This window comes from Ptychodera flava, chromosome 21 (genome assembly GCF_041260155.1).
Source record: "Ptychodera flava strain L36383 chromosome 21, AS_Pfla_20210202, whole genome shotgun sequence".
In the NCBI taxonomy this organism is placed as follows: domain Eukaryota; kingdom Metazoa; phylum Hemichordata; class Enteropneusta; family Ptychoderidae; genus Ptychodera; species Ptychodera flava.
In genome coordinates this window covers 7,436,424-7,452,079 of record NC_091948.1, presented here as the reverse complement: position 1 = coordinate 7,452,079, position 15,656 = coordinate 7,436,424, and the positions used below count along the sequence as shown (strand labels likewise).

At 40.6% G+C, this 15,656-nt stretch overlaps 1 protein-coding gene across 2 annotated transcripts in view; it reads left to right on the top strand.

The window, feature by feature from the left end:
* LOC139121264 (photoreceptor-specific nuclear receptor-like) overlaps positions 1-13,710 on the top strand; it is a 34,208-nt gene extending 20,498 nt beyond the window's left edge. For both annotated transcript variants that reach the window (XM_070685999.1, XM_070685998.1), the window contains exons 4-8: positions 9,762-9,989; positions 10,838-11,046; positions 11,491-11,737; positions 12,087-12,192; positions 13,273-13,710. In XM_070685999.1, the coding sequence (XP_070542100.1) occupies positions 9,762-9,989; positions 10,838-11,046; positions 11,491-11,737; positions 12,087-12,192; positions 13,273-13,405 (923 nt within the window). In that variant the 3' untranslated portion in view covers positions 13,406-13,710. The remainder of the gene's footprint in view (positions 1-9,761; positions 9,990-10,837; positions 11,047-11,490; positions 11,738-12,086; positions 12,193-13,272) is intronic.
* The last annotated feature ends 1,946 nt before the right edge of the window (positions 13,711-15,656 follow it).

Here is a 15,656-nt window from a genome sequence, read left to right as displayed (position 1 = left end):
AGTGAGTGCATATTAAGGTACCTCTCTACTTTTTCATGAGATATGATCTGACAATTGTATCCTAGAACCGGTGGTTATACTTTACCGAGGTCAAATGGTGAAGGAAATAAGCAGCGGAAAATACTATACTAGGTATCAACACGCAAGGAGAAATAAGTAATTAAGTGTGAAAGACGACTCGAATTGGATGAAATAACAGTACGAAAAGAATCGTGGAGTGTAATAGGTCAATAGAAGTGTACAAATTTACTCGGCTCACGCGGCGAATCGGAAAGTAAGGACTGCTTAGCTTGCTGCGAAAATCCATTGGAATGGATTTCTGAAACGAACAGCGTGAAATATACAGCGGGTCTCGGGAAAGCGCTACAAGAATGGCCATCACAAAGTGCGGAGTTGGAGACGAGAGAAGGCATTTCAGAGATAAAAGTGTGATATCGCGACGGCTTCGCAGCTAGGGAGTCGGAATAAAAATTGGGGCTTGGTGTTAAAAATGTGTGGCAAGTAAAGCTGCTCGTTTGGCAGCTTGCTTCAGCCTTTAATGAGTCGAGTCGAATTTTTTTTCTAGTTGATTAAGTTGCATGGTGAGATAATTGTACATAAACTAATACTCACTTTAAGGACCACATTATCGCATAGTGTTGTCGGCTTTTTTCCCCAATTCCTTCTCCCACTAATACTTTGATGGATAAAGACTTGAGCCAGCCTTGAATTCACGCTGATGCCAATGGAATCACTAAATTGCTAGATTTTCAACTCCGCCGATATGGTTTTCAAGCCAGCTAGCCAATACAAAAAGTTCGTCTTTACAAGTCAGCGTCAGCCAAGTCTCACTACGACATGAAAAGCTTTCGTCCTCGAAGTACAATCGTAAGGATAACTCACTTTTAATTCTGAGCTATAATGACTACATCTGTCTTCCTTTCTGTCTCTTGGTCTTTGTCAGTATCTGTTTGCCCTACTGGCCCTATGTCCCGCTTTCGTCACCTTTTTGTTCCTGTCTACCACTGTCAGTCAGTCAGTCAGTCAGTCTGTCTGTCTTTCTGTCTGTCTGTCTGTCTGTCTGTCTGACTGACTCTGTCTCAATGTCTGTCACTCCCTCCCCCTCACTCTCCCTTCCTCCAATTCTCTCTCTCTCTCTATCTCTCTCTCTGTCTCTGTCTCTGTCTCTCTCTTTCTCTCTCTCTCTCTCTCTCAGACAAGTATTTATTGGGAAGAAATCAGTCGCAATACCAATAGCACATTAAAGTCGGGTGCCCGTGTTCTCAGTCTTTGATAGAGTCTGCATTTCATTTCACTAGCATAATGCTAAGAATACGTAATTTCAACTCTGTTCTATAGAATCATCTCTGAGGAATCACACTTTGACAGCCTTCAATATGGAACTGAAACTTCTAGCACCGACCAAATATGAAACAAAACCACCGAAAGAACTTTTACCGTCGATCTGCAGGATTTGAATCTTGACGCCTGTACATGAGAATGTTTTTTTCGCATTTTAACAAGGCTGCTAGCCATCGAGAGATTTGTGAAAGCGTTGGCTTGTGTTTATGACGCCATCAGCCAAAAATCTAGCCTAACATTCCCCTATTACGAGATAATCATGGGCCCAGTGGTAGCGCACTGGACTCCGTTCTTAAACTTATTTTATACCACAATACAGTAATTTGTGCTTTTCAAAGGTGTCTCCATTGTCGGGTTTTTACTGCCTGCAGGGAAGTATCTCTGCTCTTTCAATCTTTCGCTATTTTACATTTCCTCTCGCTTTCACCCCTGTAGACGTCAAACCATTCAATAGTTATTTTGTTAATTAATTCAATTGAATAGTGTCCGTCAAGAACGCTCCTATGCAAATAGAGCGGACCAGGCACGTGTCGCTACGCTAAGTAACAATGTCCGCGGCTCTTTCAAAAACCCACTCTTCAATTTATATAATACCGTTATTCCTCTCCCATAATTTTTTCATTTGACAAAACGAGAAAAAATAACAACCTCTTCAGCGTGCAACAAACTGAAAGTTTCTCTGGCGGTTGGGTGTCCGATATTTAATAGACTGCCAAAAATTCTGTAATTTTGTAAATGTTTGCGACAAAAGATTCGTCGTCTACGCCTCATGTATTATCATGAGCATTTTACTTCAACTCACAAATAACATAATAAAACATTATTTTTCTCTCGTAAAATTTTACGTCCTTTTACTCAAGCAATCACCGGATAATTAAAGTAAGAGTAACATGTGTTGCCCTAGCGTCTCCAATTGTCAAAATTAACACTCATATAATATATATATATATATATATATATATATATATATATATATATTATATATATATATATATATATATGTCTACATATCTGTAGTATATATACATATAGGCATATATTTACATGTGCTCATATTGTATATATATATATATATATATATATATATATATATATATATATATATATATATATGCGTACGTTCAGAGAGAGAGAGAGAGAGAGAGAGAGAGAGAGAGAGAGAGAGAGAGAGAGAGAGAGAGAGAGGAGATAGGAGAGAGAGAGAGAGAGAGAGAGAGCATTTAAATGTAAACTTTTTAAAACATGTAGACAGGATTTATACAAAAAAACTCAAGAATTATCGCACGTTCTCATTCGTGAGGAGCCATTACAATTTACAGATGGAGCTTTACTCCAGCAAAGGTGATCGTATACGTATAGAGCCATCACCAGCGGGCTCCAAGAACAACAAAGACTGGCCCCGGTCAATTTAACGTTCAACACAGAAGACCTTGTCAATTTAACGGTGTTATTATAGGTAAGAAGAATCGACTTCAGATAGGCATACGCACGGGGCCGCTCACTGGGGGTTGTAGCCAGAGTCATTTTGGAGTTGGACTGTGCGATAGGTGGAAGACGGCGCTTAAAATCATTAATGCCTCGGATGCCGGCACAACCCGCTCATTTTCGAATGTGGAGTGGTGATTTTATCAAATTTGCCGGTATTAGATTAGGCCCAGTGTTGGACTAATTGTCCTCAAGCTGAGTGGGCAAATGTCTAGCACGGCTACCATTAATGGTGTCTTAACTGGTATTTGCCGACGACATGACGAGAATGCCAGAAAGGAAAGCCTATAGTACCCGCCTGTTTGACTTAAAACTGAGATGCAGCGACGAGAACAGCAACCTCAGCCAGGTTTAGAAATTTAAGGAAAGAATTATATCGAATCACGGTACTCTTACCACATTACAACAAACCTGTTGTGGAATTTTCCTTACAGCATTGGCTCGTTTTCAAAGTATATTATTTCGGAAAGCTTACACGATTTAAAGGTTAATGAAGTTTTTAGTTTATTTGTTGTCACGGAAACGCTTGTATGCTAGTCTACCGAGTAAATTTCACACCGCCGAGTTACGTCAACACGTTCCCGTAGTAATTTAAGCATTGGTCAGTGATGGAAAACAAAAAACTAGTCGCCACTTTCCTCCAGACTCGCGTCCTCTGAAAGTTTAAGTCGATTGAAGGTTGCAATTGAGCCCTTTTAAAGGTATCGACTTTTATACTGAAGGAGCTTTTCCAGCGACTTGCATATTTAGACGTGTACATGTTGGTACAGAGAGCTAGTTTAGCCGTCACCAACGCCCCAGTGACGTCACAAAGAACGTTAATCTGGGAGCCACGAATTCTGCGAGCGGGAAAAGCTAAAGCGTCACTGAAGCCCATGGATTAAATTGTTCAAAATTCACTAGCAATAAAATTATGTGCTATGTGAAAGAGATCTAAGTCACAGGGTAATTATGCCTTCTGCGATTTATAACTCATGACGAAAATTATTGTTCTTGAAAAGCACTGTCGCGCTTGCTTTTACAGTTTTCTTTTCTGTTTATTGCTTACCGTCGCTTTTCCCACCCCCATGTAAACCTTCCCTCCCTAAACTGACAGGATCCCCTCTCCCTCGTTTGGCAACCACTTGTGACAGAATGGCGTCTCTTGTTGTATCCCCATAAACTTCAAAAAACATAAACGGGAACAAAAGCAAGTCGTAATATACTTTGAGGCATAACAATCCAAAAGCGAAAGATCTACGAAGTGCGAGTGAACGCCAGGAAATACGTTGACGACCATCTCTACCAACTGTTTCTATAAACCGCATTTCCATATACGGCTTTTTCACGCAACAGAACACTTCGTTCGACATCGCAATCCCTGGGAGCGAACCAAAAACATCAGTTAAAAGTCAGCGATCGTGAGGAAATGCATCAAAAAACCAACGCACCGGTTAATTTTCAATTCCAACTCAACTTCGCCTCACTTCCATCATTTTCGGTTTTTTTTTCACCTGAAAGACAGTGAAAGATTTTGCCAATATTCACTGCAAATCTTTCACGCGGTGAGTGACGTCATTGCCTTTGTGAGGTGCTGGTTCGATATCAGGCATCAAGTCTGGGTGGAAAGTATCGACGCGCGCGCGAACACGACAAGACATTGACGGCTTTAACAAATCGACAGACACAGAGAGCGATTTCTTGTCCGCTGTGAGTGCAAAGGCGTTCGCAGTGCCATGTCACACCATCGCGGAATGCATAACTCGTTTCCCGATATTTCGCGCGAACGTATCGGCAGATCTGAAGTGCATCGATCCCTTGCAAAACAGATGGTTCAATTGCATCGGCTGGTGCGTGTAAGTGTGTACTGGAAGTTCTTGTTAGAGAGCACGCGATCAATGGAAAGCATTGTAAAGTTACCCAATCCATACCTTAATGCTGGGTGTCATTTTTCATCAAATTCTTTAAATCGCGCCATTTCAATTTTTCACCGCATGTTAGCCAACCTATCAAAATTGAACACAGGAAAGTTGAAACGATTTAACATACGGACGAGGTAGCAAGAGATTAAATTATTGTTGGAAGACGCGGACACTCGTAAATTTGACGATGCGTCACACACAATAGCGGATGTTAAAACACATCACGGAATTGGGTTTCTTGGTCAATTGACTGAAAAGTATGTTCTTGGTTTTCAGACACAGCATTGTGCACTGTGTTTACACTGAAAACAAGAGTGAATTCTCATTTCTTCCTTCTCCGATGTTTGAATTCAAGTGTCAGAGAAAGATGTTGGCGACCAATCTCTCAGACAAAGTGACCGAGCTGATAAAATACAGAAGCGAAAGGGAAAAGCGACTGGCTGAGCCATGTTTTAACCGTTTGTCTGTCTGTGGGAAATTTAAAGACGCGGATAGAGTGCAAAACATACCGTAACAGAAAGATCAAACCAATGCTCTCATTTTCTGCGAACGACAGGAACAAGAGACATGCAAATGATGACAGATAACACACGCCGACACAGACGATGTGCACTCGACAGAGACACAGAAAAACCCAGCTGCACGTACACCAGGAGTCCATGAGATGCAGTTTTACAAGCAGAGACACATAACACGGACGGGAGAGAAGACTCAACCATACCTGTCACCGTATTTTAATCATTCCACTCGAAATGACAACTGAGACGTCACGAGAAATGTCTATTCATGGACAAGATGAAAAATTTATGAGATAATCCCAACAATTACTGTAATGACTTCCTTTTCCAACCTATTCAATTTGGTATTTAACGAGACCTCATACAACATGATTCTATATGCTACAGTCAGGCGATGATACTTGTAATAATGTTTGTTCCCTTTTCATAGAGATCGCGCCAAATTCTTGTGATTGCCGGTCGTTCTTTTTTTTTCACCTGTTCCTGTGCCGTCATTGGCACTAGACAAAGGTTAAATGGTTGTTACAGGAATATGATTGAGGTGTTGTGTTACCATATACAATATGGTTATATTTTTCCGTGCCAATAACGTGATCGTCAGCAACGTTCCAGCTTTGCCACGTTCCTTCGTGTTCAAATCTGGTCACCTCCGATCTTACCCACCGTGCAGTCAGTCATTTCATTGAGCGGGCAGTGTGCATGTTGTGCGCGAGGAGGAAGCAACTCATTGAAAAATAGCAAAATTTATCTGTGTATCTCGACCAAAGATTTCTGTACCTAGAAAAAAAAGCCGGGGACGAGGATCACACGCGATGACTACCCCGAAACCGATCTAATCGCGCTGGACAGAGCTGCCGGCGGTATTCTAGAGTGTAGCAGACTATAAAGTAACTTTGAGTGACGTGGTTCGGCGCTATTACAAGTTTGAAGTCACCGGCGGTCCCTGTTTAGGGTCTCCACCAATGCATCTTGATGTTAAACAGCTGAGCAGCGAGATTATCATCAATACTGTCAAGATATTTACGCTTCAGAAAGGGCCACCGATAAAGTGGAAAATCTAACTAAATTTAATAAGGCATCATTGAGATTCCCAACTCAATATTCTGAAATATTAGAATACTGGCAAATCTCGAACGACTTTAATAGGATTGCAGCAGACAGACAATAAGTTGGGGTCAACCAGGGTCGACCATATCACTGTGTCATGAATTTAGCAATAGAAAAAAGGTCTTACATCTAATCGTCCCTTCATCTCCCGTATGAATTGTTAGAGTAGTCCCATTAATTAAGTTGATTACTGAGCGAGTCTCCGAGTCAGATTTTTTGTCGCAATCACCTCATCGCATAGCCGGGCTAGAAAACAACGTTAAATTACCAAGACATGGAATTTTTAAGTCGAGATGCAGGCCGGGATCACCATTGGTCGGCGAGAGGGATTTGCTGTGGTTGCATTTGTCGGCGTAAGTCCTCAAACACCGGAATGAGTTCGAGACAGTCACCTTGATCGACGGAGACTTGGAATATGTATGGACTGCGCGTGTGTTAACAGGCGGGCTCTACTCCATCGCAAACACGTCCCGGCGTTGCCACTTCTGTCAGAGACCGCTGGTAGCGTAAGGATCGTCACCTGACAAGCGTCTATTTTGTGTGTGAGTGTGTGTGTGTTTGTGTGTTTGGGTGTGTGTGTGTGTGTGTGTGTGTGTGAGAGAGAGAGAGAGAGAGAGAGAGAGAGAGAGAGAGAGAGAGAGAGAGAGAGAGAGAGAGAGAGAGAGAGAGAGAGAGAGCATTCGGTGAAATTAAAAGACAACGGTATAATTACGTGTGCCGCATTTCCAAACAAAGAAATCTATTTTAAAAGAAAGCTTTAATTTCATTTCACATTACACACTATCCAGTGTCAATACAATTTATAAGACTTACAGTCGCTAATCGACCATGCATTTAAAACCAATAGGTCATAAAAATATCCAATTACAAAATGTTTAACTGTAAACATGTTGTTCAGACGGCTCCACGCACTGACGATTCTCTGAGTAGCAGAGCAAAATATTTTATTTTCGATTTGTGATGTTCCTTCAAATTAATAGATTTGAAAACATCTTCATCGCATTAGGTTGTCCCATTCCCTGTTGAATGCCATCAAGGTGGTGATATTAAAATCGACGTTACTTTTTGTCATTCTCAATAATTTATCTTCCTTTACCCTCAAACAATAAAGTTTATATCAAACTGACATAATATTACCACCAAGGTTAACCAGAAGTGAAGCATACACCAGGGAGACTCAAACGACAGTCCCTCTGGATGGAAGATTAATTTGAGAATAATATTATCATGAAAAGTACGCGTTGAAATTATACAAAATCAGGACAATACGAAAACTTGTCTTTGTGTCAGAACGTTCGTGTCGCACTTTGTGTTACTATATTCACCGGGCAATATGCTTTACGTTTATCATACTCGCCTTTATTGACTTAGGTGACTTGCAGTCCTCCATACACTGGTCTAGCAGGAATTTCACAACGGTTTCGCAACCATTTTTTCCACAAAATTAATTCACCACTGCCATTCTTTGGTCATTTGACTGGTCACGTGAGGACACTGTCGTAATTACTCACCTGGCAAGTTTCACCAAAAGAGTGCGGAATTGTAATATAAGCCTGGCACTTTAATTATTGTTTGTAAGGTCCGATATATAGAATATTGCCTCGACTTTTACCAAACACTTCCTTCCATTGACCAAACCATGTATTTGTTAGCCTACAACCATCATATACGCGAAATACCAGCAGTCAACTTTAGGTTCAACTTGAGATAACTGGCAACATTAATTAAGCTCATTATATACCTGGTACATGGTGTAACAAAATTACTTTTCATGTGAACTCTGTAGAAATAAATACCAATGATCCGGGAATTGAAGTCAGTAATTTTAGGGTAGATTACACTTCAGGCACAGACTTTGAGACCCTGAAAACGCTACAAATCTCTGCTGATATACAACTTTCATGAAGTTACTATGAAATTCGGACAGGATTTAAGTTTCACTGTCCTGTAATGAGTGAAAAAATCGAAGATGCACTTTTCAAGCAGGGTTGTGACAGATAATGGCAACCATATTGAATTTAAACGCTTTAAACATTAAGGCGAGTTGCTTCAGCTGCAGCACTCAAAAATTGCAGAGGCGCTTTTAGTATTTATTCATGACTTTGAAAGATTATAGTTTAAAATTTCCTTTGCTAATGAATTGAACCGGAGTTTGAAAGCTTCCGTTTCGAGTTGCGAGTTACCTTAGAGATATATAGGACTAAATTTTGACAGGGATTTTTGAAGTTTCTAAAGAGTGCGTCTGATATCAACCTTCGAATATAATCTCTAAGACTTGTTAAATTTTCTTTAAGACGTAACAAATTTCATTTGTAGCCTGTTGCGGCTTCTTTGATAACCTGTTGTCCTTGAACAAAATTGATCTTTTTTCGCCCTTGCAGAACTCGTGTATGTACATAGCTTGACAAAATTAAATATACACGTTTCCATTGACAAACGCCTCCTCGGTAGGTACTGACGGCATGGATGGTTAGCTGTAACAACGTGATATGAACTATTTAAGTCCCGGATAATTCAACGTGATGCGACATTTTCTGTACTGCTAATAAAAATACAACACTCAGGGTCGATGGAAGTCCCGTGTCCTTAACGCTCAGCGCCCCGGGCAAGCGTATCGCTTTACGGTAAAGACTTTATTAAAGACAGGTTTTTGTTACCATCAACTGGCTTAAACAATGAATTTCGAAAGAATTATAACGGGTATATTTAATGGCTTGTTACCGTACTGACAAGGAGGTTTAAGGCCAATTAAAGTTCCATTTTGACAAGAAACATTATATTGTTTTACCTGCAATTCCAACAGATATGGATTAATTCGGTCGGATATATGATGTTGGGGTCATTATGCCGCGTGTCCATTGGTAGGATAATGGCAAGCACATAAACTGTGCCTTCATTAATAATGATTGACAACGCGAAGGCGAGTTCGTGGCGCAGTCTATATCGAGCCCCTTCCATCGCCCCGTTGATGCTGACAGAGGATTCTCAGATCTCCGCGGCGCACCGGCAGCCGTTTAGCTTATGACGGGGTTTTAGTTCTGCGGACTGCGTACGTGTTGTTCTTTCTTTATTCGTGCGTCCGATTGCCATGTAAGACAATCCGTACATGATGACCGTGTTTATGTCGATTGTGAACATTTTTCTTGTATTTTTTTTTCTCTCTTTTAAAAGCCATGTTGAAGCTATACTGCCGTTTCCTATGACGCTCCTGCAAGACTTGCAAACCGCTTTTGCGTATACATGTTCCTGTAACGCAACACTTTTTCTATACCGACTCATCAAAATGGCCAACACTTCTGGATTAACAACGCTTTCTTACTTGTTCGTCACGATTATTTAGGCCGGACATAAGACTCAGTTGTCATGAGAGTTTCTTGCTTTAACAAAGTATATATCCTTCTCTTGGCAGCCGTGCAGAATGAACGCCAACCAAGGAACAGCTCCCAGGTACGCATAGACTGCGCTCCCGTTGTCTCGGCCACCGGCGAACACCCTAACCTGACACCGAGCCCAAACCACCGTGAACCAAGCTCATCGACCGTCTTGACGCAGAGAGCCACAAGTCCGTCCACCAACCATCGTTTTATGGCAAGTCTGATGACGGCTGAGACATTCGCCAAACTTGAGCCGCAGGAAGGTAGGCTTTGATGCCCAACTCCTTTCAAAATTTTGCCAGCGGACGAGGATCATATCACGTTTCAAGGCAACTAAAAAGTGTGACGTTCTCAAATATGACAACACATGTTCGCCGATCAGATATAGCCACAGGGCTACTATCCCCGATTAATCGATTTTCTGAGAAATGGCCCATTTGATTTCTTGCACGCCAGTATACCACCCTGCACACATGCGAATGCCCCACTGCGGGCCGTGAATCGATCCAAGTAAATATCGTTTCATAGAAAGCATTATCGACCGTTAAAAGTGAGAAGACTACTTCTTCTTGCCTCGGATTCAATTTTAATCTTGATGCGTCGATTGGCGTTCAGTAAACGTCAATATAAGCCAGGACCCCCTTTCTCCCCTTCAATTTCTTCTAATTTCAGGGAATTATCTTCGTCGCTAGTCAACCATGATAACTTAACGACAATCAGTTCGACTATTTTACGATAAATTTGTCTTAAAATACACGTCAAATGTCAGTAAGTGCCTTTTCTGACAAGAACGCTGGTCGTAATTTGCGGGAGACTCGCGAGTCTGGATTAATAACACGGGGCTGTTGGCTATTACGTGTAACGTAATTCTGACTTTGGCTGAATAGGGTTTTCATGCCTGTCTGCCCACAGTCCTGCATCGGCTTCGCATCAGTGGGTAACTTCTAATAGCAAATATATTACTTTGGCAAAATACAATGTCTACATTATCACCAATTTCGTTGACTGATATGTGTCAGAGATATGTACACATATCAATGACTGGAAACAAAACGGAGAAAAAAGCATAACTTTTTTTTATAAATTTATAATTTTACTTTTTCCGTTTCAGTCGACGAAAACATAGACGTGACGAGCGTTGATCAAGACCCCGAACCGGATCGCAGTCCGCTAGCCCATGCTGCAATGAATGCTAGAGATGTACACATGTATTCAAACACACCCGAGAGCGTATACGAGACCTCGGCCAGATTACTCTTCATGGCGGTGAAGTGGGCTAAAAATTTACCCTCGTTCTCAGCCCTACCGTTTAGAGACCAGGTGAGCCTGCTTGACTGTTCTGTGTAACCACAGTAAACGAGCAGATACGGTAATAATTGAATATGGGCGAACTGATGTTACCATGTAGCGAGCCAGAACTCGGCGGATCATAAACTCGTCGCAACTTGATAAGTTTGCCGTATTTTTCGTGACAAGCATACCGTATGTATTGATCGCAGCTTTGTCAGAACAATTTGTTTTAGATTTGATATCCGATGCACTATACTGGCTTGCTGACCACAGAATGCCGGACACGTTTAAGTGACAAAAGAAAATAAAATGTGATACGCAATCGGTAATAATGGCTAATCTCCGCTAAATTCCCATACGCGAAAATTACACTGTAGCGAGAGCATATATAATGTCACCTCTTCCGCAAGTTTTAAATATTTTTGCGCATTCATTTTACATCATATCGATGATATTGGTGGATATTCCCTTTAGGTAATTCTTTTGGAGGAAGCCTGGAGCGAACTTTTCATACTGAGCGCCATCCAGTGGTCCATGCCCTTGGAAGCGTCGCCGCTGCTGGTGGCGACCGAGCAGAACGCCAGCACGCCGCTCAACGGGAAGACCGCCGCCACCTTGTCCGATCTTCGCATCCTCCAAGAGATCACGACGCGGTTCAAATCAATGAACGTCGATCCCGCCGAATTCGCTTGCATGAAAGCCATCGTACTGTTCAAACCAGGTAAAGACCAACTTCAATGCCCTTTGAACTTTCAACACGTGACCTTGGGGCAGTTATCGCGCCTCATTTGCCCTCGGTGTCACTTTGTTAGCCGACATTCCTAAAAGATGCGGATGATAGTAGCTATGGAAATTCCACAACTGAAGATTGTTCCTGTTTCGATGATCACTCCCTCGGCTTTTTAGTTTGATAATATTGCAATAATAAGATTTCCACTGCGATGACAATAATCAAAACGGTCGTACAAGTCTTACGTCATCATACGATTCGCAGTGCACGTCACTTCGACTTGTTCGCTGTGCACACGATTAAATATCAATCTTACAACAAAACGTTTCTTCATTTTCAGATACCCGAGGTTTGAAGGACCCCCAGCAAGTTGAAAATCTTCAAGACCAGGCACAACTTATGCTGGGTCAGCACACCAGGAATCACCATCCAACACTGCCAACAAGGTCAGCATTTTATCTTCCCTACATGTAGCTAGGGGGTCCCCACACTCCTTCAGGTGCTGTGTATTGTTTGAAGTTTTGTATTCGTGTACTGACCGTGCGTTCTGTGAATCTCTCTCCCTTGATTAATGTAGGCTATATATGCAGACTCTTCTAAATTTCGACAAAATGAAAGCACAGCTTGGGAAAGAAAGTAGCCCCGCAGCTATGATTGACATCAAAGTTCCCTCTCTGCATTTTGGGTTATGTATTTCATGTTAAGGTAGAACGTGCCTCGGCGACACAAATTTAGACTCTCAAACTTTTACAATTCTTTTATGATATACCACTTGTGGAGGTTCATTTTAAAGCTCTTTGTGTCAGAAAATTTTTCACCGGCTTAGTTTTTCGAAATTCGAAAATTTTATTTTTCTCTATAGAGTTAACACAGGGATGGCGGCCATTTTGAATTTTAAATATCGGTATATCTTGAGTTATTTGTTTCCCTAGTACAAAAATTTGCGAGGTGACCCCGATTTTAATTCTTGATTTTGAAAAAGAATGGTTGAAAGATTCTTCAAGGAAAGTTTGAGCAAGTGCTTAAGTCTTTCACTTTCGAGACGCAAACTACCTGAAACACTCATTCGATTATTTGTCGGACGGCAGTAGTGATATTTGCTCGTTTGCTATGACGTAGGAATGCTTTGCCGAATCATGTGAACTTTCTCTTCCGATTGCAATTTAGATTGACCCTGTTCAATGGAACATTTTCCCGGGGAAAACGTATTTGTAACACTGGTACTCAATCCTTCACTGGTTCAAAAAGGCAAAAACTTGAACGAAAATGAAAAGTAGTAACAAAAACCAACAAAAGAGTTCAAAATTGTAAATTTGTTTCATCACTTCGTTGTCGTTTGCCGGGATCCCTTTACAGAAACAACTGAAGTTCATGGAAAGTGTCATATATTTGAACAATATTTGTTGTTGTTGTTGTTGTTGTTGTTGTTGTTGTTGTTGTTGTTGGTTTCTCCATTCCTATAGCAGAATAAATCACTTCATTTACATTTTAGACTCCTACATCATTTGCTTTTCGTTTAATTTTAGGTTTGGACGTTTACTGCTGATGTTACCGTCTCTACGCTTTATCTCAGCTGACCGGGTAGAAAGTGTGTTTTTCCACCACACCATTGGTAACACGCCCATGGAAAGACTTCTGTGCGACATGTTCAAAAACTAGGAAACTACGGCAGCAGACTCACATCGTGCCGTAAGAATTTCAAGAACTCGTCGTGTGCTGGCGCTATCTGTGCTTCATGTGTGCTCGTTTCATATCACTCGGCAATGGTGTCGAGTTCATTTTCAGCGTGTCGCATCTGTATTGATTAATGGGTAATCAAACTACTAATCAACTAATCAAATTATACACGCGTGCTTGAGGCGAGTAAGATGGAGCGTTCAACATTTTATTTTAGGTTACACCAATTTTGTGTGGTTTGCAAAATATTGCGATTATATTTTCCGATAACTTTATGATAGTCATTGTGACACAAAATTGATGTTTATATATATATATATATATATATATATATATATATATATATATATATATATATATATATATATATATATATATATATATAGCGATCGTTCTACAAATATCTCGATCTTAAATCAAGTATGTTATATCTTTTTATGACGTTTTGATTAATGTTTTCACCTGAGGTCATGCACAACCACTTTTTCCTGCGGCAGTGTTCAAGGTCTGCTTATTGTTTCTCAGAGCAAATGCGAGACTGAATGAGAAACTCACAACTTCTCTCACTATTGCTTCATTTTCCTGACCGAACAAGGAATGTGTATCTTGCGATCGTGCAGTGTTGGTTGGTAATGTCTTGCTCATAGTAAAAAAACAGCCCTTGCTTGTCGGAGCAGTTCTAATTACCTGAGATAGCTTGTAGTGCTCCAACTTTCTATTACCACACCATAATCAAATATAGGAGCGGAATTTGCAGAAGGAAGTAAAAGTGTTTTCTTATAAATCGCAGACATTTACGTTCTGCATTCACCAATTTAACACCTGAGGGTAGATTTAATCGTGAAGTGCAATATATATTTTTATGACTTAGTTTGCCGCTCTGTAAATCGATTGCATAGATCCAATCGTCAGTAACTTTGTTCTCTGAATTGCCTGTTGAAATCATAATTGTTGTTCGTTGCCATGGGAAATTCATTAACACGATTTAAGTAGTGTCACTTGGTAGCCCTCCAGAGTTATCGTGTTTGCTCTTGTTGTATCGCACACGTTGATAGAGTGTGTAGGTTACTATGAGCTCATGATTATCAGACATGATGGGTACACATTGTTTTATAATTGAGAAAAGAGGGCGCCCTCATTATTGTAGTTCAAAGTGTGACTACCTTTCGTGTCTTTTGTTTCTTTGCTATTGTGCAAGAGCTGAAAGGGCTAACAAATGTAGTTATGCGTATTTTGTAGTGGCGCTACTCCTTTCTATTACTGTACATCTGAGGACATGTCCTTTAAAATCTGCAGTTTTTTTTTTTTTTGCGTCAAACGCAATCATTGTAGATGATATAATACTCGTACATTTTGTCAAATCTTCAAATGACACAAATTTATCAAAATATTTTGAGTTTTCCTGGAATATTTTTCTAAAAAAGTCCACTTGAGAGTGAGTGTTAATTACTTAAAGTTCCTGTGGGTTGGTAACTTTTTTCCAAACCATTCGTAAAGGGCTTATCAAACCCTAGCGATTCCTGTTTGTATGATATTGGTCAGAACACTTTATGTATTCAATGTAATCATGTGGAGCAAACCTTGAAGAATATTGGACTTATATGTTTCTGATAGATTTTCTTAAATAAATAAAGAATGGCATTTCATTGTACCTTTTCCTCCTTGTTGAGTTTATTTAATGACCTTGTCAACATGTAAACGATACAGCGCTTCTGCCTACGAAATATGTAGTCTGGTCCCCTGCCCCATTTCTACAGCTGGCTGCTCTGCTAACGAAAAAAGGGTCAAGTATGGGTTATTGTAAGTATGGCTGTCACTAGTTAATAGTACGAGCACAAATTGGAGCTACCTTCGGATTTCAACTTCGTTTTTTCGTGGAGTAATTTTACCTCCATGGTTTCCTTAAGCAAGCATCCTGTGTTGAATTTGCAGGAAAAACGAAAATTCACTTACATTTGATTCACTGCCTAATATGAGAAATGAGGGATAGTCTGTCACGTCAGAGAAAAAAACACAAACGAAATCGTCATTTCAGCACTAAATGCCATAATAGAAGTACAGAGTTTGAGATTTAAAAGTGAAGCTGCGCAAGTAACTTCAACGTTCGATGTTTCGTCTAACTTCCAAGCTTGCCAATATATAGATGTACTGATCACATGACCCTGTCAGGTGACTCTGCTCATTAACATGCAGTCAAAATTCTGACTTAAATGGCGGCCCATACCTGACCCCA